The 23,923-nt window shown below is 48.2% G+C and overlaps 1 protein-coding gene across 2 annotated transcripts in view; it reads left to right on the forward strand.

Moving 5' to 3' along the window:
- The window catches only part of NAV1 (neuron navigator 1), a 190,455-nt gene that overhangs the window by 126,847 nt on the left and 39,685 nt on the right, over window positions 1-23,923 (forward strand). For both annotated transcript variants that reach the window (XM_075335814.1, XM_075335815.1), the window contains 4 exons: window positions 8,136-8,230; window positions 8,394-8,489; window positions 8,571-8,736; window positions 8,834-9,069. In XM_075335814.1, coding sequence (XP_075191929.1) covers window positions 8,136-8,230; window positions 8,394-8,489; window positions 8,571-8,736; window positions 8,834-9,069 — 593 coding nt within the window. The remainder of the gene's footprint in view (window positions 1-8,135; window positions 8,231-8,393; window positions 8,490-8,570; window positions 8,737-8,833; window positions 9,070-23,923) is intronic.

Genomic DNA, 23,923 nt, shown 5'->3' on the forward strand with positions numbered 1-23,923 from the left:
GATTCCAGCTCCCATAGGCTTCCATTATAACCATGACGGATGCTGACGGAATCCTGCGCGGTGCGTTTTTTTACGCTGCAAAAAAACGTTACATTCTGCGTTGCTTCCGCCCAACTGTTAGTCATTTCATGACTGATCAGTCGCATAGCAGATGCAACGCAAGCTATCAGTCACAATTCATCGTTAATACAAGTCTATGGGGAAAAAACTGAAGCTCTGCAGGATTCAGTTGTTTCTCAAAACAACGGATTGTCACTGATGAAAAAAGACAGAAGTGTAAATGTAGTCTAAAGCGGGCTTTACACGCTACGACATCGCTAATGCGGAGTCGTTGGGGTCACGGAATTCGTGACGCACATCCGGCCGCATTAGCGATGCCGTTGCGTGTGACATCGATAAGCGATTTTGCATCGTTGCAAAAACGTGCAAAATCGCTAATCGGCGACACGGGGGTCCATTCTCAAATCTCGTTACTGCAGCAGTAACAAGGTTGTTCCTCGTTCCTGCGGCAGCACACATCGCTGCGTGTGACGCCGCAGGAACGAGGAAGCTCTCCTTACCTGCCTCCCGGCCGCTATGAGGAAGGAAGGAGGTGGGCGGGATGTTACGTCCCGCTCATCTCCGCCCCTCCGCTGCTATTGGGCGGCGGTTCAGTGACGTTTCAGTGACGTCGCTGTGACGCCGCACGGACCGCCCCCTTAGAAAGGAGGCGGTTTGCCGGTCACAGCGACGTCGCCGGACAGGTAAGTATGTGTGACGGCTGTGGGCGATGTTGTGCGGCACGGGCAGCGATATGCCCGTGTCGCGCAACAGATGGGGGCGGGTACCCACACTAGCGATATCGGGACCGATATCGCAGTGTGTAAAGTAGCCTTAAGTTATAGCAGAGAGTCCGGCCAGGATCTTGGGAGTGTGCATTTTTGACCATGTGCAGTAGGTCTTGATCCGTGCCAGCTCACTCAATAGAATCCTGGGAAGCAGCACTTTCTGCTGGTGTGACACTGAGAGCAGTCAGTAAGTCTTCGCCTGGTGCTCCAGCCCCCCTTCCTGTTATAAGCATGTCTGGATTTCCTACTCACATGTGCTGTCTCTCTCCCTCCTATCCTGTCCATGGTTCGGAGGTTTGCTCTCACCTTAGGTCACAGTCTGTCCACGTCTGCTCCCCTCCCGATTCCTTCAAGGCGTCCCCACCCAACCCCCCTATTCAGCTGCAGAGGAAAAACTGAGATTATACTCACCTCTGCTTTCCATCCTCCTCTCCTGATTTGCAAATCTGAGGCTGTAGACACCTTATCAGTTCTGTTACATTGAGGGAGCTTTAAAGGGATTATCCAGGAAGTTTAAAGCATCATTCCAGCATTTTTTGTTGTACATGTAGAGTCGTGCTTTAAATGTAAGTTCCGTGCTCTCTGTCTTATACTCACCTGCCGCTGTCGTCAGCTTTTTTTCAACCTTGCTCCAGCCATTCTCAGGGGATTTGCTAGAGTGTGCTACTAAACTCAATACATCTCTATGAGAGCCTTGTTCTGGCCTCATTCTAGCTCTCCTAGACATACATTGGGATATTGTGTCATAACTTCTGACTTTCAGCCAGGCAGACATTACAGTCACAAGATGGAGCCACGGGACGAGAGCGGTGTCGGTAAAAGGAGAAGCCACCGGAAGGGGAGAATAAGACAGGGGTCAGAGGACTTAGATTTAAAGTGCCACTCTAGCATTGAAAAGAAACTCTGGAGTGGTGCTTTAATATTTATGCCTATGGGGCTAAGAACTAGCAGGCAAGTAGTTGATAACTACTTGCCTGTTCTGCACGTGGACAATCTCTTTAGGCTCACACAGCGATTTCCCTTTGTCATTTCACCTCTCATCAACAGAGCAGCACCTAATCTTCCACTCTGGTCTACTGATGACTGGCTGTCATCAGCATGACATTGGCATAGACACACTGTTAACAGAGCAGAAGAGAAGATGCTTCTCTGTTATCGTAATGTCAGCAGAAGTGGCAGAATCACTGGAATTAGTTGGCTATCACTAGTGATGGGCGGACCCGAACTGTAAAAGCACCCTTTACAGTTCGGGTCCGCCCATCACTTACATGCTGCGACATCGCTAGCAATTGCTAGCGATGTCAAGCGCAATAGCACACGCCCCCGTCGTTCGTGCGACATTTGCACTCGCTGCCGTAGCGAACATTATCGCTACGGCAGCGTCAGACGCACATACCTTGTCAGTGACGTCGCTGTGACCGCCGAACAATCCCTCCCTCAAGGGGGAGGTGCGTCATAGCGACGTCACTGCGGCGTCACTAAGCGGCCGGCCAATAGAAGCGGAGGGGAGGAGATCAGCGAGACGTAACATTCCACCCACCTCCTTCTTTCCGCATTGCTGGTTGACGCAGGTAAGGCGATGTTCGTCGTTCCTGCGGTGTCACACATAGCGATGTGTGCTGCCGCAGGAATGATGAACAACCTGTGGCAGCAGCGATATTAAGGAAAGGAGCGATGTGTCAACGATCACCGTTTTTGAACGATTTTGCGATCGTTGATCGTCGCTCCTTGGTGTCACACGCTGCGATGGATGTGCGTCACTAACGACTTGACCCCGACAATATATCGGTAGCGATGTCGCAGTGTGTAAAGCACCGGATCCATGCGGTTTCAAAGGTGCCTGGGTGCTGGATTCGGGCCCGGGATTCCTGGTGTTTGATCTGGATCCGGCACTCAAGAAATTAAAAATAATAAAAGAAAAATAAAGAAAATAAGAATAAAGATGCCACTTCATACTTACCGAGGCATCGGCGCGGCTTCTCCCGCGGCCTCTCCTTCGCTTCCTGGGCCACTCGTTAGGCTCATCCATATCCACCGGCGGCCTGGCGTCTGTGATTGGTCAGTCAGACGCGCCCCCAACCTGTGTAACAGTGTCTGACTGCAACCAATCACAGACACCAGGCCAGCCGGTGGGAAGGGAAAGCAGTGCATATGTCTGCGGGTCAGTATCGTGGTATAAAAATAAATAAATAAAATATTTGGTGTAGGGACTACCCATATTATGATACCCAGCACAGATAAAGCCCACGACTACACGCTGCAGCGCCCAGCCGTGCGCCTATCTTGGCTGTGTATCAAAAAGACAGGAACCGCATGTGGCTTTTTTTTCTTTTTTTTTATTATCTAAATAAATAATTTAAAAAAACTACGAAATTGATACCCAGCCAAGATAAAGCCAGACAGCTGGGGGCTGATGTTCTCAGACTTGGGAAGTCCATGCTTATTGGACCACCCCCCAGCCTAAAAATAGTAGCCTGCAGCTGCCTGGGATTGTCTCATCCTTTAGATGCGACAAGCCCAGTGCTTTACCTGGCTCTTCCTAATTGCCCTGGTGCAGTCGCAATCAGGGTAATAGCAGGGGTTAATAACAGCCCACAGCTGCCACTAAGCCCTAGATTAGTAATGGGGAGGGTCTATGAGACCCCCCATTACTAATCTGTAATCGAAAGTAAATAAATATAAATACCAAAAAAACTCTTTATTTGAAATAAAATACAAAAAAAAATCTTCTTTTACCACTTTATTAACCCCTAAAACACACCTGCAGGTCTGCAGTAAGCCACATGTGGTCCCACGACGATTCAGCTCTGCTACATCTGAGTCACAGCGCGCGATCATGGAACATGTTCGCCCGCTGTAACAGCAGGCAGAGAAAGGGCCACGATCAGCGGTGACTTCACTCAGGTTAGTTGCGGTTATAGCAGAAGGAGGACCGTGGGACCCTTCCCATTACTAATCTATGGCTTAGCGCCATCTGTGAGCTATTATTAACCTGTGCTATTACTCCGATTGCTATCTTACAAGGGCAATTGGGAAGAGCCGGGTAAATCAAATGGATGCGACAATCCCGGGCAGCTGCAAGATGCTATTTTTAGGCTGGGGGGGCAGCCCAATAACCATAGGCATCCCCAGTCTGAGAATACCAGCCCACAGCTGTCGGGCTTTACTTTGGCTGGGTATCCCATGTCATTTTTTTTAATAATTTATGCGGTTCCTCTTATTTTGATACACAGCCAAGATAAGTGCACAGCTGGCGGCTGCACCCTTTAGCCGTGGGCTTTATCTGTGCTGGGTATCATAATATGTGGGACCCAACCCCAATTTTGATTATTTATTTATTTTTACTGTACGATATAGATGCACACAGCGCTTGTGATTGGAAGCAGTCAGCTGACACGCTGACACTCAGGGTGGGGGCGCATCTGACTGCAAACAATCATAGGCGCCGGTGGGCGGGTAAAGCAGTGAATATTCAATGAGGGTTAATTATCGCCATGGCATGGATGCAGTATACTGCGCACTGCAATTTCCCTGTCTCTTCTACCACCATTTTTAATTGCCAGATTCTGGTCCCCATGCACTTTTATAGGGACCGTAATCCGGACTGTAATTGGATTTTAAAAACCAGATAACAGGAACCCGCCAGTCCCAGTTATCTGCGAGCATGCCAATCTCTAGCTATGACCATTATGGACCAGCAGAGATAATTACTGTGCAAAACAAGCAGGTAGTTAGCAACCTGTTAGTTCTTAGCCCTATGCTCAAAAGTATTGAAAGTCAAGGATATCCCCATTAACACTTTTTTTTTATCTTATTATATACACTCTGCAACATTGAAATTGCAACACCAAGAAGAAAACGTTGTGGAATTATGAAAATCACAGGATCAATAGACATGTTAATGATATGGAAATTATGAAACAATAGAAATTAAAATGTTTAAAAATATTTCATAATTTTCAATTTTTGTATTAAGTATGAGTGCCAGGCGCAGAAATGCCTGCACTTACACATATTGGCTGCTATCAATGAGGTAATTAATGGTTGTCTGATAATGTTCTGCCACGCTGAATGTATGCAACTATGCAAGTCATCAAGATCCACTGCTGGCAGCTCTCTTTGCCAACCTATAACATCCCATGTGCTCAATGAGAGCAAGTCTAGAGATGCTGCAGGCCATGACAGCATGTTTAGGCTTCATAGGCTGAACTATTTGTGTATGTACCTGTAATGAAGACTATAGAAGCCTGACTAGTGTACACTGTGCCATCTTATACCATAGTTCCATAAGTTGGACCTGTGTGACTTTACTTGGTCAAGGCCTCTTGATGGCATTGTCCAGACCAATATGTGGCTAATATTGGGTCCAAGTCAGGACTCCAAGGCAGGACTCATCACTGGAGAGGATAAATCTCCATAGCGGTCTCCAACGCTGTCCTGCTTTGCTTACACCATGATAGTGTTTTGATAGAGGTGGTATGAGGTCAATGAAGTGGTCTTCAGTAGGGAACATCACACGAGTCCTACTTTTGGGACTATGTTGTAAGGTGGCATAATGTACGGTTACTGGACTTCTCTAATCTTCACTCCAGGTATACTAACAGCTTAGTATTACATTGATCTGATGGTGTAACCAGTGGTACAGCCATGTCTCTAAAGTGTTTTTCAACACAACGCCAGGCTGTATGATACTTGTGCTATTATAAGCATTTTGAATGGTCTAAACATTCTACATCATCTCTGGACTCTGCACTGGTCTCCCATCAAGACCATCAGGAACGTTATTGGTCGCAAATGCATTGGTAGTTGCCAGCAGCGGATCTTGAAGATTTGCAGTGTCCAAGTGCATTCAACATGGCAGAATTATTTTCAGAAAATAATTAATAATGTCATTGTAAGTAAGAATTGTGCTTTTATTATAGATGTACAGTGCCTTGCAAAAGTATTCGGCCCCCTTGAATTTTTCAACCTTTCCCCTACATTTCAGACTTCAAACATAAAGATAAAAATTTTAATGTCATGGTGAAGAATCAACAACAAGTGGAACACAATTGTGAAGTTAAACGCAATTTATTGCTTATTTTTTTATTTAAAAAATAAATAACTGAAAAATGGGGCGTGCAATATTATTCATCCCCTTTACTTTCAGTGCAGCAAACTCACTCCAAAAGTTCATTGAGCATCTCTGATTGATCCAATGTTGTCCTAAATGACTGATGATGATAAATATAAGCCACCCGTGTGTAATCAAGTCTCTGTATAAATGCACCTGCTCTGTGATAGTCTCAGTGTTATGTTTAAAGCACATAGAGCATCATGAAGACAAAGGAACACAACAGGCAAGTCTGTGATACTGTTGTGGAGAAGTTTAAAGGCGGATTTGGTTGCAAAAAGATTTCCAAAACTTTAAACATCCCAAGGAGCACTGTGCAAGCAATCATATTGAAATGGAAGGAGTATCATACCACTGCAAATCTACAAAGACCCGGCCGCCCATCCAAACTTTCATCTCAAACAAGGAGAAGACTGATCAGAGATGCAGCCAAGAGGCCCATGATCACTCTGGATGAACTGCAGAGATCTACAGCTGAGGTGGGAGAGTCTGTCCATAGGACAACAATCAGTCGTACACTGCACAAATCTGGCCTTTATGGAAGAGTGGCAAGGAAAAAGCTATGTCTCAAAGATATCCATAAAAAGTGTAATTTAAAGTTTGTGGAAGAAGGTGCTCTGGTCAGATGAAACCAAAATCGAACTATTGGGCACAATGCCAAATGGTATGTTTGGCGTAAAAGCAACACAGCTTATCACCCTGAACACACCATCCCCACTGTCAAACATGCTTAAGCAAGCATTGTTGACCTTAGGGAGATCAACATATCCACTGCGGAGACACCATCACGTGTTTCTCAACGCAGTGATTCTAGAGCATTGCCCCCTGGGAAGTATGCAAATAAGAAAGCCGCGGAGACACCATCACGTGTTTCTCAACGCTGGCAGGAAACTAGCCAGGTCTTTCACCGGGAAGGAACAACCACGGGAAGGGCAGTCTCCAGTCAAGGAGACCACCTATACCAAACATGGTATCCATCCACAGACAGCCGTTTCGGGGTATTTGCCCCTCATCAGTGTGGAGTATGAATCTGGCTAGTGGGGGCAATGCCTAGCGGCTTTTATATTTGCATACTTCCCAGGGGGCAATGCTCTAGAATCACTGCGTTGAGAAACACGTGATGGTGTCTCCGCAGTGGATATGTTGATCTCCCTAAGGTCAACAATGCTTGCTTAAGTAGTCTTTTACTAGGCATTGCCCCCACTAGCCAGATTCCTACTCCACACTGATGAGGGGCAAATACCCCGAAACGGCTGTCTGTGGATGGATACCATGTTTGGTATAGGTGGTCTCCTTGACTGGAGACTGCCCTTCCCGTGGTTGTTCCTTCCCGGTGAAAGACCTGGCTAGTTTCCTGCCAGCGTTGAGAAACACGTGATGGTGTCTCCGCGGCTTTCTTATTTGCACTGTCAAACATGGTGGTGACAGCATCATGATTTGGGCCTGCTTTTCTTCAGCTGGGACAGGGAAGATGGTTAAAAGTGATGGGAAGATGGATGGAACCAAGTACAGGACTATTCTTGAAGAAAACCTGTTGGAGTCTGCAAAAGACCTGAAACTGGGACAGAGATTTGTCTTCCAAAAAGACAATGATACCAAACATAAAGCAAAATCTACAATGGAATGGTTCACAAATAAACGTATGCAGGTGTTAGAATGACCAAGTCAAAGCCCAGACCTGAATCCAATCGAGAATCTGTGGAAAGAGCTGAAAACTGCTGTTCACAAACGCTCTCTATCCAACCTCACTGAGCTCGAGCTATTTGCAAAGGAAGAATGGGCAAGAATTTCAGTCTCTCGATGTGCAAAACTGATAGAGACATACCCCAAGCGACTTGCAGCTGTAATCGCAGCAAAAGGTGGCGCTACAAAGTATTAACTTAAAGGGGACTAATAATATTGCATGCCCACTTTTCAGTTTTTTATTTTTAAAAAATGTTTAAAATAAAAAATAAATTTCGTTCAACTTCACAATTGTGTCCCACTTGTTGTTGATTCTTCACCAGAACATTAACATTTTTATCTTTATGTTTGAAGCCTGAAATGTGGGAAAAGGTTGAAAAATTCAAGGGGACTGCATACATTCACAAGGCACTGTATGTTGTATATTTTACTGATATGAAATATACTGTTTGTCTTGTTTTATAACATTTTTCATATCTAATTTTAAAAACTTCATTGTGAATCTCTTTCAGATAATTCACCAATGGATGGTATAAATGGTTCTCTTCAACGGGAGGTTTCGCTCCGCACTGTAGTGAGAGTGCCCCCACAGCACATTATTAAAGGTGTAAGTCATCTCATAGTAACCTACAGATTCGTAGAAAAGAGCATGAAAACACATTGTTTAAATATGGAGATACTATTACTTATTACATGGACGAGAGGGGAAATCAAATCATATTTTGGATGATCTGATAGGGTGTGAGTAACAATATAATCATTTATTTCAGGATCTGAAGCAGCAGGAGTTCTTTTTGGGCCATGTAAAAATTAGTAACAAAGCAGACTGGAAAAGCCTTGACGATGCCGTTTGCCAAATTTTCCAGGTAACTCTATTTTTACAGCTCCATTGTTTATTGCAATTTCTTTCAGATGCTAAATAATAAGTCCTTTATCTTTTCTTCTAGGATTACGTTAATCAGGTTGATCCTGGAGCTACATTAGGTCTAGGACGAGATTCCGTGAGTGGATACAACCTTGGCCATGTGAAGAGGGATCTGGGTTCTCAGACCCCCGATACTCTTCCCTCCAGGAGCCTGCGCAGCACTGCAAACATTATATTACACCTTAAAGGTTGGATGGCTCGTCTCGGCATAGTGAGTGATGTCTTCAATTTTCAGACTCTAAACTGATTCTTGGATTTTCCTCTTTCTCTAATGTCTAAATTCAGGTCTGAAGGAGAGATGTGTCGACCTCCTCGTGTTTGAGTCCCTAATCCCTAAACCAATGCTTCAGCACTACGTTAGCTTGTTGCTGAAGCATCGACGGCTGCTCTTGTCTGGACCAAGTGGGACAGGGAAAAGTTTTCTAGCGCATAGACTGGCTGAATATTTGGTGGAAAGATCAGGACGAGAGGTCACTGAAGGCATTGTTACTGCTTACAACATGCATCAGCAATCCTGCAAGGTTAGTGCTTTACTTTCCTTTCCAATGTTTTTTTTAGGTATTTATTTTTTCCTTTCTTTTTCGCTCCTAATTGGGAGACCCAGACAGTGGGTGTATAGCTACTGCCCTCTGGAGGCCGCACAAAGAACTACACTTAAAAGTGTAAGGCCCCTCCCCTTCTGGCTATACACCCTCCCGTAGGAGTACAGATTCCTCAGTTTTAGCTTTGTGCGCAAGGAGGTCAGACACGCACGCATAGCTCCATTGTTTTTAGTCAGCAGCAGCTGCTGACTATGTCGGATGGAAGAAAAGAGGGCCCATAAACAGGGCTCCCAGCATGCTCCCTTCTCACCCCACTGTATGTCGGAGGTGTTTGTAAGGTTGAGGTACCCATTGCGGGTACGGCGGCAGGAGCCCACATGCTGATTCCTTCCCCATCCCTTTTTACAGGGCTCTGGGTGAAGTGGGATTTACTGGTCTCCAGGCACTGAGACCGGGCTCCATCTACAGCCCCTGGAGAAGATGCTGGATGGAGCGGAGTACATCAGGGACATGGCCCTGCTTCCTCAAGGTACTCTGTGTCCCCGTGCATTTGGCGCTCACACCGCAGCATGCTGGGTGTTGTAGTGCGCCGGGGGACATCAGCGCTACGGCGCTTGTGCCATGGCCTCATTCAGCTTCGCTGAAGCAGGCACACTTCTAGGAATCGGTCGCGCCGGCCGCTGGGACTGCGGCGCGGCTGGCACTTGTGGTGCGCCGGGGACTTCAGCGCGGCCCGCGCTTTTACGGCGGCCGCGCTGATAACTCGAGTCCCCGGCTTTTGCGGCCTGCTTCCGTTCGTTCCCGCCCCCGGACCTGCCAGTCAGGAGAGGGGCGGGACGCTGGCCACGTCTAGGAATCGGTCATGCCGGCCGCTGGGACTGCGGCGCGGCTGGCACTTGTGGTGCGCCGGGGACTTCAGCGCGGCCCGCGCTTTTACGGCGGCCGCGCTGATAACTCGAGTCCCCGGCTTTTGCGGCCTGCTTCCGTTCGTTCCCGCCCCCAGACCTGCCAGTCAGGAGAGGGGCGGGACGCTGGCCAGTGCATCAGCGCTGAGGGCTGGAGTCGTTTTTACATACTCCAGCCCTCACAATCGGCACAGAGGGGACACTGTTTCCCGCACTTTTGTTTGGGAACTCCCACGGACCGCCCCTCTCCACAGACGCCGGCAGCCATTCCTGCTGACACGCTGAGCTGCAGAGGGGAGCCGGGGAGACCCAGACAAGGAATTCTGCAGCCTCTTACCCGCTATTCAGCGGGCGGTAAGCAGCCCTCAGGGCTCACCCCCTCTTGTGCCAGTAGTATTCTTAGTATTTTGTTTCTACAAATACTTTGTATTGCATAGCGCTGGTCGCCCTTTGGCTATAGACTCTCTCACATTCAGAGAGCCAGCAGCATGTCGTCCGTAAAACGCAAGGGTGCCAAGGCACAGACATTATATGCTTCCTGCACCGCATGTGGGACTTTTCTACCGGCAGGCTCCACGGACCCCCATTGTGTGCAGTGCTCGGCCCCTGCGGCGCTTGCACAGTCGGGACCTCTGCTGGACGTGACCCAGGGTGTACCACCTGTGAATGCTGTCCAGGTGACAGGAACTGAGTTTGCAGCTTTTGCTGACAGAATGTCTCTCACTATGTCACAAATTCTTGACACATTGCGAGCTAGGCCTGTACTTCAGGCCACGGACACTGTGCAATCATTGCCCCCTGGTCCCCCTCAGCTCCAAGCTCCGGGACGGGCATATACACCTCAGGGTGAAGACTCTGACTCGGACGATGGCCCCGGGCAGCCTAAGTGGGCTCGCTATGACGGGCCTTCACATTCATCTCAATGGTCAGGATCCCAGCGAGATGAATCTATGGGTGATGAGGCGGACGTAACTGATCAGGATTCTGATCCTGGGACCGCTCTCAATCTAGATACACCAGATGGTGACGCCATAGTTAATGATCTTATATTTAACATCAATAAGATGTTAAATATTTCCCCACCAGCTCCTCTTGTGGAGGAGTCAGCTTCGCAGCACGAGAGAATCCATTTCAGATACCCTAAGCGTACTTTAAGCACTTTTCTGGACCACGCTGACTTTAGAGACGCAATCCAGAAACCCCACGCTTATCCTGAAAGGCGTTTTCCTAAACGGCTTAAAGATACACGCTATCCTTTTCCCCCTGAGGTGGTCAAGGGTTGGACCCAGTGTCCAAAAGTGGATCCTCCAATTTCCAGGCTTGCAGCTAGATCCTTGGTTGCAGTTGAAGATGGAGCGGCACTTAAAGATGCCACTGACAGGCAGATGGAGCTCTGGCTGAAATCCATCTATGAAGCGATTGGAGCGTCATTAGCGCCTTCTTTTGCAGCCGTATGGGCACTCCAAGCTATCTCAGCCGGGCTTGCGCGAGTTGACTCCGTCACACGTGCATTTGCCCCGCAGGTAGCACCATTGACCTCGCAAATGGCGGCATTCGCGTCGTACGCGATTAATGCTGTTCTTGACGCTACAAGCCGCACGGCAGTGGCGTCAGCCAACTCCGTTGTTTTGCGTAGGGCCCTGTGGTTGAGACATTGGAAAGCAGATTCTCATTCCAAGAAGTGCTTAACCAATTTGCCTTTTTCTCGTGACCGATTGTTTGGAGAGCGTTTGGATGAAATCATCAAACACTCCAAGGGTAAGGACTCATCCTTACCGCAACACAGACAAAACAGACCCCAACAGAGGAAGGGTCAGTCTGGTTATCGGTCCTTTCGAGGACCGGGCAGGTCCCAATTCGCCTCGTCAAAAAAGACTCAAAAAGACCAGAGACGCTCAGATTCTTGGAGGTCTCAGTCACGCCCAAAAAGGACAGCCGGAGGAACCGTTGCCAAGACGGCGTCCTCCTGACTTGCGGTCTCCGATTCCCACACCCGCGGTCGGTGGGAGGCTTTCCCACTTTGGCGACATCTGGCTGTCACACGTCAAAGACCGTTGGGTGAGGGATATTCTGTCTCACGGGTACAGGATAGAGTTCAGTTCTCGTCCGCCAACTCGTTTCTTCAGAACTTCTCCACCACCAGACCGAGCCGATGCTCTGTTGCAGGCGGTGGCCGCTCTAAAGGCGGAAGGAGTGGTGACCTCCGTCCCTCTTCAGGAACAAGGTCACGGTTTTTACTCCAATCTGTTTGTGGTCCCAAAAAAGGACGGATCGTATCGGCCCGTCCTGGATCTAAAGTTGCTCAACAGACACGTAAAAGTCAGGAGGTTCCGGATGGAATCCCTACGCTCCGTCATAGCCTCAATGTCTCAAGGAGATTTTCTAGCATCAATAGATATCAAAGATGCGTATCTCCACGTGCCGATCGCACCAGAGCATCAGCGTTTCCTACGCTTCGTCATACACGACGAACACCTGCAGTTCGTAGCGTTACCTTTCGGTCTGGCAACAGCCCCCCGGGTCTTCACCAAGGTCATGGCAGCAGTAGTAGCTGTTCTGCACTCGCAGGGTCACTCGGTCATCCCGTATCTAGACGACCTGCTTATAAAGGCACCCTCTCAAGAGGCATGCCAACACAGTCTGAAGGTGGCACTAGACACTCTCCAGAGTTTCGGGTGGATTATCAACTTTCCAAAGTCTCATCTAACCCCGACCCAATCTCTGACTTATCTTGGCATGGAGTTTCATACTCTCTCAGCGATAGTGAAGCTTCCACTGGACAAGCAGTGCTCGCTACGGACTGGAGTGCAATCTCTCCTTCAGAGCCAGTCGCACTCACTGAGGCGCCTCATGCATTTCCTAGGAAAGATGGTAGCAGCAATGGAGGCAGTCCCGTTCGCGCAGTTTCATCTGCGCCCTCTACAATGGGACATTCTACGCCAATGGGACGGGAAATCGACGTCCCTCGACAGGACTGTCTCCCTCTCTCAGACTGCCAAGGACTCTCTGCGTTGGTGGCTTCTCCCCACCTCATTGTCACAGGGAAAGTCGTTCCTTCCCCCGTCCTGGGCAGTGGTCACGACGGATGCGAGCCTATCAGGGTGGGGAGCGGTGTATCTCCACCACAGGGCTCAGGGGATGTGGACTCTGGAAGAGTCCACCCTGCAGATCAATGTTCTGGAAATCAGAGCAATCTATCTTGCCCTGCGAGCCTTCCAACAATGGCTGGAAGGCAAGCAGATTCGGATTCAGTCGGACAATTCCACGGCGGTGGCGTACATCAACCACCAAGGGGGAACACGCAGTCGCCAAGCTTTTCAAGAAGTCCAACGGATTTTGACGTGGGTGGAAAGCAGAGCGTCCACCATATCCGCAGTTCACATCCCAGGCGTGGAAAACTGGGAAGCAGACTTTCTCAGTCGCCAGGGCATGGACGCAGGAGAATGGTCCCTTCACCCGGACGTGTTTCAGCAGATCTGTTGCCGCTGGGGGACGCCGGACGTCGATCTGATGGCGTCACGACACAACAACAAGGTCCCAGTTTTCATGGCACGGTCTCACGATCACCGAGCACTGGCGGCAGACGCCTTGGTTCAGGATTGGTCGCAATTCCGACTCCCCTATGTGTTCCCACCTCTAGCATTGTTACCCAGAGTTCTCCGGAAAATCAGGTCCGACTGCCATCGAGCCATACTCGTCGCTCCAGATTGGCCAAGAAGGTCGTGGTACCCGGATCTGTGGCATCTCACGGTAGGCCAACCGTGGACACTACCAGACCGTCCAGATTTGCTGTCTCAAGGGCCGTTTTTCCATCTGAATTCTGCGGCCCTGAACCTGACTGTGTGGCCATTGAGTCCTGGATCCTAGCGGCCTCAGGTTTATCTCATGAAGTTGTTGCCACAATGAGACAGGCTAGAAAACCATCCTCAGCTAAGATCTATCACAGAACGTGGAAGATATTCTTAGCGTGGTGCTTGGCTCAAGGGTTTTCTCCCTGGCCATTTGCATTGCCAATTTTTCTTTCCTTCCTGCAGTCTGGGTTGGAAAAAGGTTTGTCGCTTAGCTCTCTTAAGGGTCAAGTCTCCGCGCTATCCGTATTCTTTCAGAAGCGCTTGGCACAGCTTTCTAAAGTACGCACGTTTCTCCAAGGAGTTTGTCATATCGTTCCTCCTTACAGACGGCCATTGGAACCCTGGGATCTGAACAAGGTTCTCATTGCTCTCCAGAAGCCGCCTTTCGAGCCTTTGAAAGAGGTTCCCCTTTCTCGGCTTTCACAAAAGGTAGTTTTTCTTGTGGCGGTCACGTCTCTTCGAAGAGTGTCCGAGCTAGCGGCGTTATCTTGCAAATCTCCCTTCCTGGTGTTTCACCAAGACAAGGTAGTACTGCGTCCAATTCCAGAGTTTTCTCCCAAGGTGGTTTCTTCCTTTCATCTCAATCAGGATATCACTTTACCATCTTTGTGTCCGCATCCAGTTCACCAATTTGAAAAGGGTTTACATCTGTTGGACCTGGTGAGAGCACTCAGGATTTACATTTCTCGCACGGCGGCTCTACGCCGTTCTGATGCGCTCTTTGTCCTAGTCGCTGGTCAGCATAAGGGATCGCAAGCTTCCAAATCCACCCTGGCGCGGTGGATCAAGGAACCAATTCTTCACACATACCGTTCTGCTGGGCTTCCGATTCCATCTGGACTGAAGGCCCATTCTACCAGAGCCGTGGGTGCGTCCTGGGCATTGCGGCATCAGGCTACGGCTCAGCAAGTGTGCCAAGCGGCTACCTGGTCGAGTCTGCACACGTTTACCAAACACTATCAAGTGCATACCTACGCTTCGGCAGATGCCAGCCTAGGTAGACAGGTCCTTCAGGCGGCGGTGGCCCACCTGTAGGAAGAGGCTGTCTGACAGCCCGTTCATATGGTATCTTTTTACCCACCCAGGGACTGCTTTTGGACGTCCCACTGTCTGGGTCTCCCAATTAGGAGCGAAAAAGAAGAAGGGAATTTTGTTTACTTACCGTAAATTCCTTTTCTTCTAGCTCCAATTGGGAGACCCAGCACCCGCCCTATTTGTTCTTAGGGTTTCGTTTTTCGGGTGCACATGTTGTTCATGTTGTTTCTTAAGTTCTCCGATCGTGTTATCGGATTGAATTTGTTTTTGAAACTGTTATTGGCTTTCCTCCTTCTTGCTTTGGTACTAAAACTGAGGAATCTGTACTCCTACGGGAGGGTGTATAGCCAGAAGGGGAGGGGCCTTACACTTTTAAGTGTAGTTCTTTGTGCGGCCTCCAGAGGGCAGTAGCTATACACCCACTGTCTGGGTCTCCCAATTGGAGCTAGAAGAAAAGGAATTTACGGTAAGTAAACAAAATTCCCTTCTTTTTGTCGTTTGTCATATTTCTTTAATTAGCTGTAGGATCATATGCTGGTTGTGCAGTAATAGTTGCAGACACAAGCAGTTAGACTGTCACCAGGATTTGTCCCCTATAAGATGAGGCCACCAGCTCTTACTGTATATACAGCATTCTAGAATACTGTATATAAGTGGTCAGGCCGCGCTGTATAACATAAGAAAAGACCTTTATTATACTCACCTAGGGGCGGTTGGTTCTGATGAGCATCGCAGGTTTCGGTCCGACTTCTCCTTTTTTCCTTTCATCACCATTCTCCACCGCGTCATACGTCATCCACACAGAGGCCCCCATTGAGCTCCTGTGCATGCGCACTTTGATCCTCCCTGCTGAGGGCAGAACAAAGTACTGTTATGTGCAGGCATGGGGAAAGGTCAAAGAACACCCGCAAATGCGCACTATGTTACTTTGATCTGCCCTTAGCAGGTTAGATCAGACTGCGCATGCGCAGGAGCGCACTGTGGACCTCTGTGTGGATAATCTAGGACACATCATTCACACGGGGCTAGAAGCAGGATTAAAGTGTTTGCAAATGTCACCTATGCTAAATTTGCTATTAACTAGGTAAAGGACATGTATTGACCAGAGAAAAGCGCATTTATGGATGAGACTAGTAGAGATAGTACAGTATAGTGAATTCAAAGTGAATGATCCAGTAAAAAAAGGAAGCAGATTTCTGTGACCGGATATACTGGAATGTTACATCAATCTTCATATGAGGTTTTTTTTAAAAAAAGATTGTTACTCTTTAACGGCTTAATGATAGCTGAAGTATTTATCCATCATGGGCAAATGTTAGTTTTGTTCTCTATGATGGATATATCCACCATGCTGATCCGATATTGCTTCTGAATTGGCGCAGTCAGTTGCAGGAGCCTGTAATGATCGTTTTTATTACTGATCCCAACAGTTTACCCCTCATATGCTATTGTCAATAGTGTCAGTGGCACTTAATGAGTTTGACAGAGGGAGAGTGCTTCCTCTGTTAGCCAATCTTTTTTTTACAATTTAGGTATTGTAAAAAAAAGTCTCTAAGTGATTATTAAATGGTATTAAAACCCTCAACAAAAAAACATTTTTTTCTAAAAAATATTATTAATTCTTGAAAAAAAACCGCCATACCCCAAAACATTACAGGTAAGTATATGAATATTTATCTTACATCTTGAAAAAAAAGGGAAAAACTATGTCAGAATTGCTATTTTTGTTCATCCAACTCACAAAAAATGTAATAAAAAGTCATTAAGAAGTTGTACTTGTCCCAAAATATACCAACAAAAACGTACCAATAAATACCTTAGGTTGTTATGCAAAAATGAAGTCCACAAGCACTGCTTAACCTAAAAAGTGAAACAAATATAGCTGTGTAAAAAAATCCCAAACTTTAAAATGCTGATAATATTTACTAGCAAAAGTAGGACCCCCCCCATAAAAATATTTATTGGGCATCACTTTAATCATATCCACCCATACTATAAAACGATATAATTACACTGGGGAACAATCTTCAATCAGCTCTAGTTAATGAAATGTGATATACCCTATATACAGTATAACACAAAAGTCAGTATACCCTTCATATTTTTGTCAATATTTTATTATTTCCTTTCATGGGACAACACTAAAGGCCCCGTTACACGCAACGACGGATCTAACGATATATCGCCGGGGTCACGGATTACGTGATGCACATCCGGCATCGTTAGCGACGTCATTATGTGTGACAGCAAGAAACGACCGTTAACAATGGAAAATACTCACCTTATCGTCCATCGTTGACACGTCGTTCCTTTTTAAAAAATCGTTGATTGTTGAGCACGCAGGTTGTTCGTCGTTCCTGAGGCAGCACACATCGCTACATGTGACACCTCGGGAACGACGAACTGCAGCTTACTTGCGGCCGCCGGCAATGCGGAAGGAAGGAAGTGGACGGGATGTTACGTCCCGCTCATCTCCACCCCTCCGCTTCTATTGGGTGGCCGCTTAGTGACGCCGCTGTGACGCCGAACGAACCTCCCCCTTAGAAAGGAGGCGGTTCGTCGGCAACAGCGACGTCGCTAGGCAGGTAAGTCCGTGTGACGGCTCCAAACTATTTTGTGTGCCACGGGCAGCGATTTGCCCGTGACGCACAAACGACGGGGGTGGGTGCTTTCACCAGCGATATCGCTGTGTGTAACACCCCCTTAAGATATGACACATTGATACAATGTAAAGTAGTCAGTATACAGCTTGTATAACAGTGTAAGGCTATGTACACACGTTGCGTTGTGTCCCTGCAGAAATTTCTGCAGCGATTTGAACAGCACATGTGCGCTTCAAATCGCTGCAGAAACACTGCGTAATAAATGCAGTGAAAAAGACGATTTCATGCGCTCTGGATGCAGCCCCCACCATAGACAGAGCGGGACCTGCATCCAAAGCGCACGGAATAAGTGACATGTTGCTTTTTAGAACGCAGCGATTTGGCAGCATACAAATCACTGCGTTCTAATACGCCACGTGCGCATGGATTATGCACAATCTTCATAGATTGTGATGGGGACTCAGGACGCATGCAGTTACGCTGCAATGTAATACGCAGCGTAACTGCATGCAAATACGCAACGTGGGCACAGAGCCTTTATTCGGTGTGCTCTCTAAAAACTCAGCACACAGCCATAAATGTCTAAATCTCTGGCAACAAAAGTGAGAACACCCTAAGTGAAAATCGCCAAATTGTGCCCAAAGTGTCAATATTTTGTGTGGTCACCATTATTTTCAAGCACTGCCGTAACTCTCTTGGGCATGGACTTCATTAGAGCTTCACTAGATGGCCCTGTGTGTACACTGCTTTTTTTTTTTTGCTGCGTTTTTGCTGCTTTTTTGGTGCAGTTTGTGGTCCTAAAGTGCATGCAATCCTTCCCCAGCAAAGTCTATGAGAAATCCGAAAGGCTGTGCGCACATTGCTTCGTTTTTGCCTTCAATTTTGGGTGCAGAAAAAATAAGCAGCATGTCACTTTTTTTCTGTGTTTTCCCATGTGTTTTTCCATTGAATAGAGTGAAAAAAACGCAGGTACCAAAACGCGGCAAAAACACATGCGTTTTTTTATGCATTTTTTGGTCAAGAAACAAAACTTCTGTGTGCGCACATACCCGAATCCTCTTTCATCCTCCATGATGACATCACGGAGCTGCTGGATGTCAGAGACCTTGTGCTCCTCTATTTTCCATTTTAGGATACCCCACGGATGCTCAATAGGGTTTAGGTCTGGTGACATGCTCGGCCACTCTAACTTCTTTGCACTCAGTTTTTTTTTAGCAAGGCAGTGGTCTTCTTAGATGTGTATTTGGGGTCATTATCATGTTGGCATACTGCCCAGTTTCTGAAGTGAGGGGGTAAGGCTCTGCTTCAGAATGTCACAGTACACATTGGCATTCATTGTTCCCTCAATGAAATGTAGGTCCTCACAGCCGGCAGCACTCATGGAGCCCCAAACCAAGACACTCCCATCATTATGCTTAACTGTAGACACACACTTGTCTTTGTACTTCTCATCTAGCTGACACCACACATGCTTGACACCATTTGAACCAAATACGTTTATCTTGGTGTCATCAGACCACAGGACATGGTTCCAGTAATCATGTCCTTAGTCTGCTTTCCTTCAGCAAATAGTTTGTGGGTTCACTTGTACAGCATTTGTAGAAGAGGCTTCCCTCTGGGACGACAGCCATGCAGACCAATTTGATGCACTGTGAGGCATATGATCTGGCAGCACTCATACCTCTATTTTGAAAAGACAACCTTTTGATATGACAGTGAGCATGTACACTCAACTTCTTTAGTCAACTATGGCAAGTTTTGTTCTGAGTGGAATCTGTCTTGTTAAACCACTGTATGGTCTTGGCCACCGTGCTTCACAGTTCAGTTTTAGGGAGTTGGCAATCTTCTTATAGCTCAGCCATCTTTATGTAGAACAACAATTCGTTTTTTTTCAGATCCTCATGAGGTGCCATGTTGAACTTCCAGTGACCAATAAGAGAGTGTGTTAGCGATAACACCAAATAGAACACCTCTGCTCCCCATTCACACCTGAGACCGTATAAGTCTAAAGGCCCCGTCACACACAGAGATAAATCTTTGGCAGATCTGTGGTTGCAGTGAAATCATGGACATATTGTTCCATTTGTACACAGCCACAAACTTGGCACTGATTGTCCACAATTTCACTGCAACCACAGATCTGCCGCAGATTTATCTCTGTGTGTGACAGGGCCTTAAGAATTACATGACATCAGGAAGGGATAATGGATAATTGGGAACAATTTGGCCACTTTCACTTAGTGTTCCCACTTTTGTTGCCAGCGGTTTAGACATTAATGGCTGTGTGAGTTATTTAGAGGGCACAAAATTTACACTGTTATACAAGCTGTACACTGACTACTTTACATTGTATCAGAGCTTTAAAGATTTTTGCAGTGAGCTGAGTCAGAGCAGTCACTTTGAATAAACCAGCAGTAATCCGCCATCATATGGGATGACCGAGGGAATAATGTTTATTGACTTATCAATAAACTTAAAGGGAAAAAGACCTATTGTTTAAATCAAGTTTTTGTGCTACATGTATTTTTTTAAATTGTATTTTTTTTTAACAATCTTGATAGAAAAAATAGTAATCTTGCAATCTTTACTTTGACCAATCGAGCTTGTATAGGCATATACTTCATATTTTTTTGAAAAGCGTTTACAGCGGGATCTATATTATTAGAGACAGGATTAAAATTACAGGTCACACCTGAACACACAGCTCATAGGAAAGGATCAACCAATCAAAACATGTGGTTTCCACCTGACCCTTCTCCCCCTCCCTTCGCAATCATCTTTGAACAGGCTCATTGGAAAATTCAATACAAAAGCTAGTGTAGCGACCATTTTGGCTATGTGCATGTGTTGTTTCCTAAAACAGGTTCAGATTCATCAGCATCGGCTTTGTTCTTTCGATTGTTAATACGTTAACACAAGGATGTGCTGGAGTCATGCACCTCTTAAGGAATCAGAAAATTAAAAACCTTACTGACATTGGAAATATATATTTCTTTGTCGCTCCATTGGGAGACCCAGACAATTGGGTGTATAGGCTATGCCTCCGGAGGCCGCACAAAGTATTACACTAAAAGTGTAAAGCCCCTCCCCTTCTGCCTATACACCCCCCGTGCTCCCACGGGCTCCTCAGTTTTTTGCTTTGTGCGAAGGAGGCAGACATGCACGCATAGCTCCACAGATTAGTCAGCAGCAGCTGCTGACTATGTCGGATGGAAGAAAAGTGGGCCCATATAGGGCCCCCAGCATGCTCCCTTCTCACCCCACTCTTGTCGGCGGTGTTGTTAAGGTTGAGGTATCCATTGCGGGTACGGAGGCTGGAGCCCACATGCTGTTTTCCTTCCCCATCCCCCTTAGGGCTCTGGGTGAAGTGGGATCCTATCGGTCTCCAGGCACTGAGACCGTGCTCCATCCACAGCTCCTGAGGACCCTGCTGGATAGGAGCCGAGTATCGTTCAGGGACATGGCCCTGCTACTTTGAGGTACTCTGTGTCCCCGTGGGGACCGCGCACAGCAACACTCCAGCATTGCTGGGTGTGCTAGTGCACCGGGGACCGCGGCGCTGACCGCGTTTGTGCCATTATACACTGCAGCGTCGCTGAGTGTGTTTGTGTATGGGGACTACCGCGCTGACCGCCGCTGCCATTGTTATTACTAAGGCGCGGCTGGGACTGTTAGTGCGCCGGGGACTCTGCGCTGGCCGCGCTTATACGGCGGCCGCGCTTATAACTCGAGTCCCCGGCTTTTGGGCCTAGTCTCTTTTTCTTCCCGCCCCCAGCCCTGCCAGTCAGGGGAAGGGCGGGACGCTGTACAGCACGGCAGCACTGAGGGCTGGAGCATGCTTTGCATACTCCACCCCCCTCACTGTGCACAGTGGGGCACCAGTTCCCGCACTTTCTGGGTCACGCCCACGGCTCCCTCCTCTCCTCAGGACGCCGGCAGCCATTCCTGTCAGCTCCTCGGACGCTGCAGAGGGGAGACAAACTCTGGGGGACCCAGGCAGGGATTCTGATGGCCACACAACCGCTTTAAGCGGGCGGTAAGCAGCACCTGAGGTGCTGGCCCCACTTGTGCAGGAGTGTAATTATAGTTTATATGTTTACAGGCTATACTTTACACTGTATGGTGCACAGTTGATTCTGGCTATATACCCTGTTGTGTTGCTCAAAGGAGACAACAACATGGCGCCCACAAGAAGCAGGGGTGCCAAAACACAGGCTTACTATGCTGCCTGCGCCGCATGTACAACCTCGCTACCGGCAGGTTCCACTGACCCTCATTGTGTGCACTGCTCGGCCCCTGTGGCACTTACTCAGCCGGAGCCTCTGCTAAGGGGGGCCCAGGGGGAACAACCAGCTAACACTGTCCAGGTGACAGGGACGGAGTTTGCAGTTTTTACTGACAGACTTTCTGAGACCATGGCTAAGATTCTAGAAGCTTTGCAGTCCAGACCGGTATCTCAGACCATGGGCACTGTGGAATCACTGCCCCCTGGTTCCCCTCAGTTGGAACAACAATGTTCCCCCGGGGTGTCTCATAGATCCCAGGGTGAGGTCTCTAACACGGACCGCAGCCCCAGACCGCCTAAGCGAGCTCGCTGGGAAATCCCCTCGACCTCATCACATTGTTCAGGGTCTCAGAGGGATGACTCTCTGTATGATGAAGCGGAGGTAGCTGATCAGGATTCTGATCCTGAGGCCGCTCTGAACCTTGATACTCCTGATGGGGACGCCATAGTGAATGATCTTATCGCGTCCATAAATCAAATGCTGGATATTTCTCCCTCGGCTCCTCCAGCGGAGGAGTCAGCCTCTCAGCAGGAGAAATTCCGTTTCAGGTTCCCCAAGCGTACAACGAGTATGTTTCTGGATCACTCCGATTTCAGAGAGGCAGTCCAGAAACACCGAGTTTGTCCAGATAAGCGTTTTTCCAAGCGCCTTAAGGATACACGTTATCCCTTCCCCCCTGATGTGGTCAAGGGCTGGACTCAGTGTCCCAAGGTGGATCCTCCAATCTCCAGACTGGCGGCTAGATCCTTAGTTGCAGTTGAAGATGGGGCTTCGCTCAAGGATGCCACTGACAGACAGATGGAGCTCTGGTTGAAATCCATCTATGAGGCTATCGGCGCGTCTTTTGCTCCAGCATTCGCAGCCGTATGGGCACTCTAAGCTATCTCAGCGGGTCATGCGCAAATTGACGCACTCACACGTACGTCTGCGCCGCAAGTGGCGTCCATAACTTCTCAAAATGCTGTCCTGGACTCTGCGAGCCGTACGGAGGTTGCAGCCGACAATTCGGTGGCAATACGCAGGGCCTTGTGGCTACGGGAATGGAAGGCAGATTCGGCTTCCAAAAAGTCCTTAACCGGTTTGCCATTTTCTGGCGACCGTTTGTTTGGTGAGAGACTGGATGAGATCATCAAACAATCCAAGGGAAAGGAAACATCCTTGCCCCAGGCCAAACCAAAATTACCCCAACAGAGGAGGGGACAGTCGAGGTTTCGGTCCTTTCGGGGTGCGGGCAGGTCCCAATTCTCCTCGTACAAAAGGCCTCAGAAGGATCAGAGGAACTCCGATCCATGGCGGTCTAAGTCACGCCCTAAAAAGACCGCTGGAGGTGCCGCTACCAAGGCGGCTTCCTCATGACTTACGGCCTCCTCACACCGCATCCTCGGTCGGTGGCAGGCTCTCCCGCTTTTCCGACATTTGGCTGCCACAGGTAAAAGACCGTTGGGTGAGAGACATCCTGTCTCACGGTTACAGGATAGAGTTCAGCTCTCGTCCTCCGACTCGATTTTTCAGAACATCTCCGCCTCCCGAGCGAGCCGATGCTCTTCGGCAGGCGCTGGGCACTCTGAAGGCAGAAGGAGTGGTGGTCCCCGTTCCTCTTCAGCAACAGGGTCACGGTTTTTACTCCAACCTGTTTGTGGTTCCAAAGAAGGACGGGTCTTTCCGTCCTGTCCTGGACCTAAAACTGCTCAACAAACACGTAAAGACCAGGCGGTTCCGGATGGAATCCCTCCGCTCCGTCATCGCCTCAATGTCCCAAGGAGATTTCCTTGCATCGATCGATATCAAAGATGCTTATCTCCACGTACCGATTGCTCCAGAGCATCAGCGCTTCCTGCGCTTCGCCATAGGAGACGAACACCTTCAGTTCGTGGCACTGCCGTTCGGCCTGGCGACAGCCCCACGGGTTTTCACCAAGGTCATGGCTGCAGTAGTGGCGGTCCTCCACTCTCAGGGTCACTCGGTGATCCCTTACTTAGACGATCTGCTGGTCAAGGCTCCCTCTCAAGAGGCATGCCAGCACAGCCTCACCGCTACTCTGGAGACTCTCCAGAGTTTCGGGTGGATCATCAATTTTCCAAAGTTAAATCTGACACCGGCCCAATCGCTGACATATCTTGGCATGGAGTTTCATACCCTCTCAGCGATAGTGA

This window comes from Anomaloglossus baeobatrachus, chromosome 2, assembly GCF_048569485.1.
Source record: "Anomaloglossus baeobatrachus isolate aAnoBae1 chromosome 2, aAnoBae1.hap1, whole genome shotgun sequence".
Classification (NCBI taxonomy): domain Eukaryota; kingdom Metazoa; phylum Chordata; class Amphibia; order Anura; family Aromobatidae; genus Anomaloglossus; species Anomaloglossus baeobatrachus.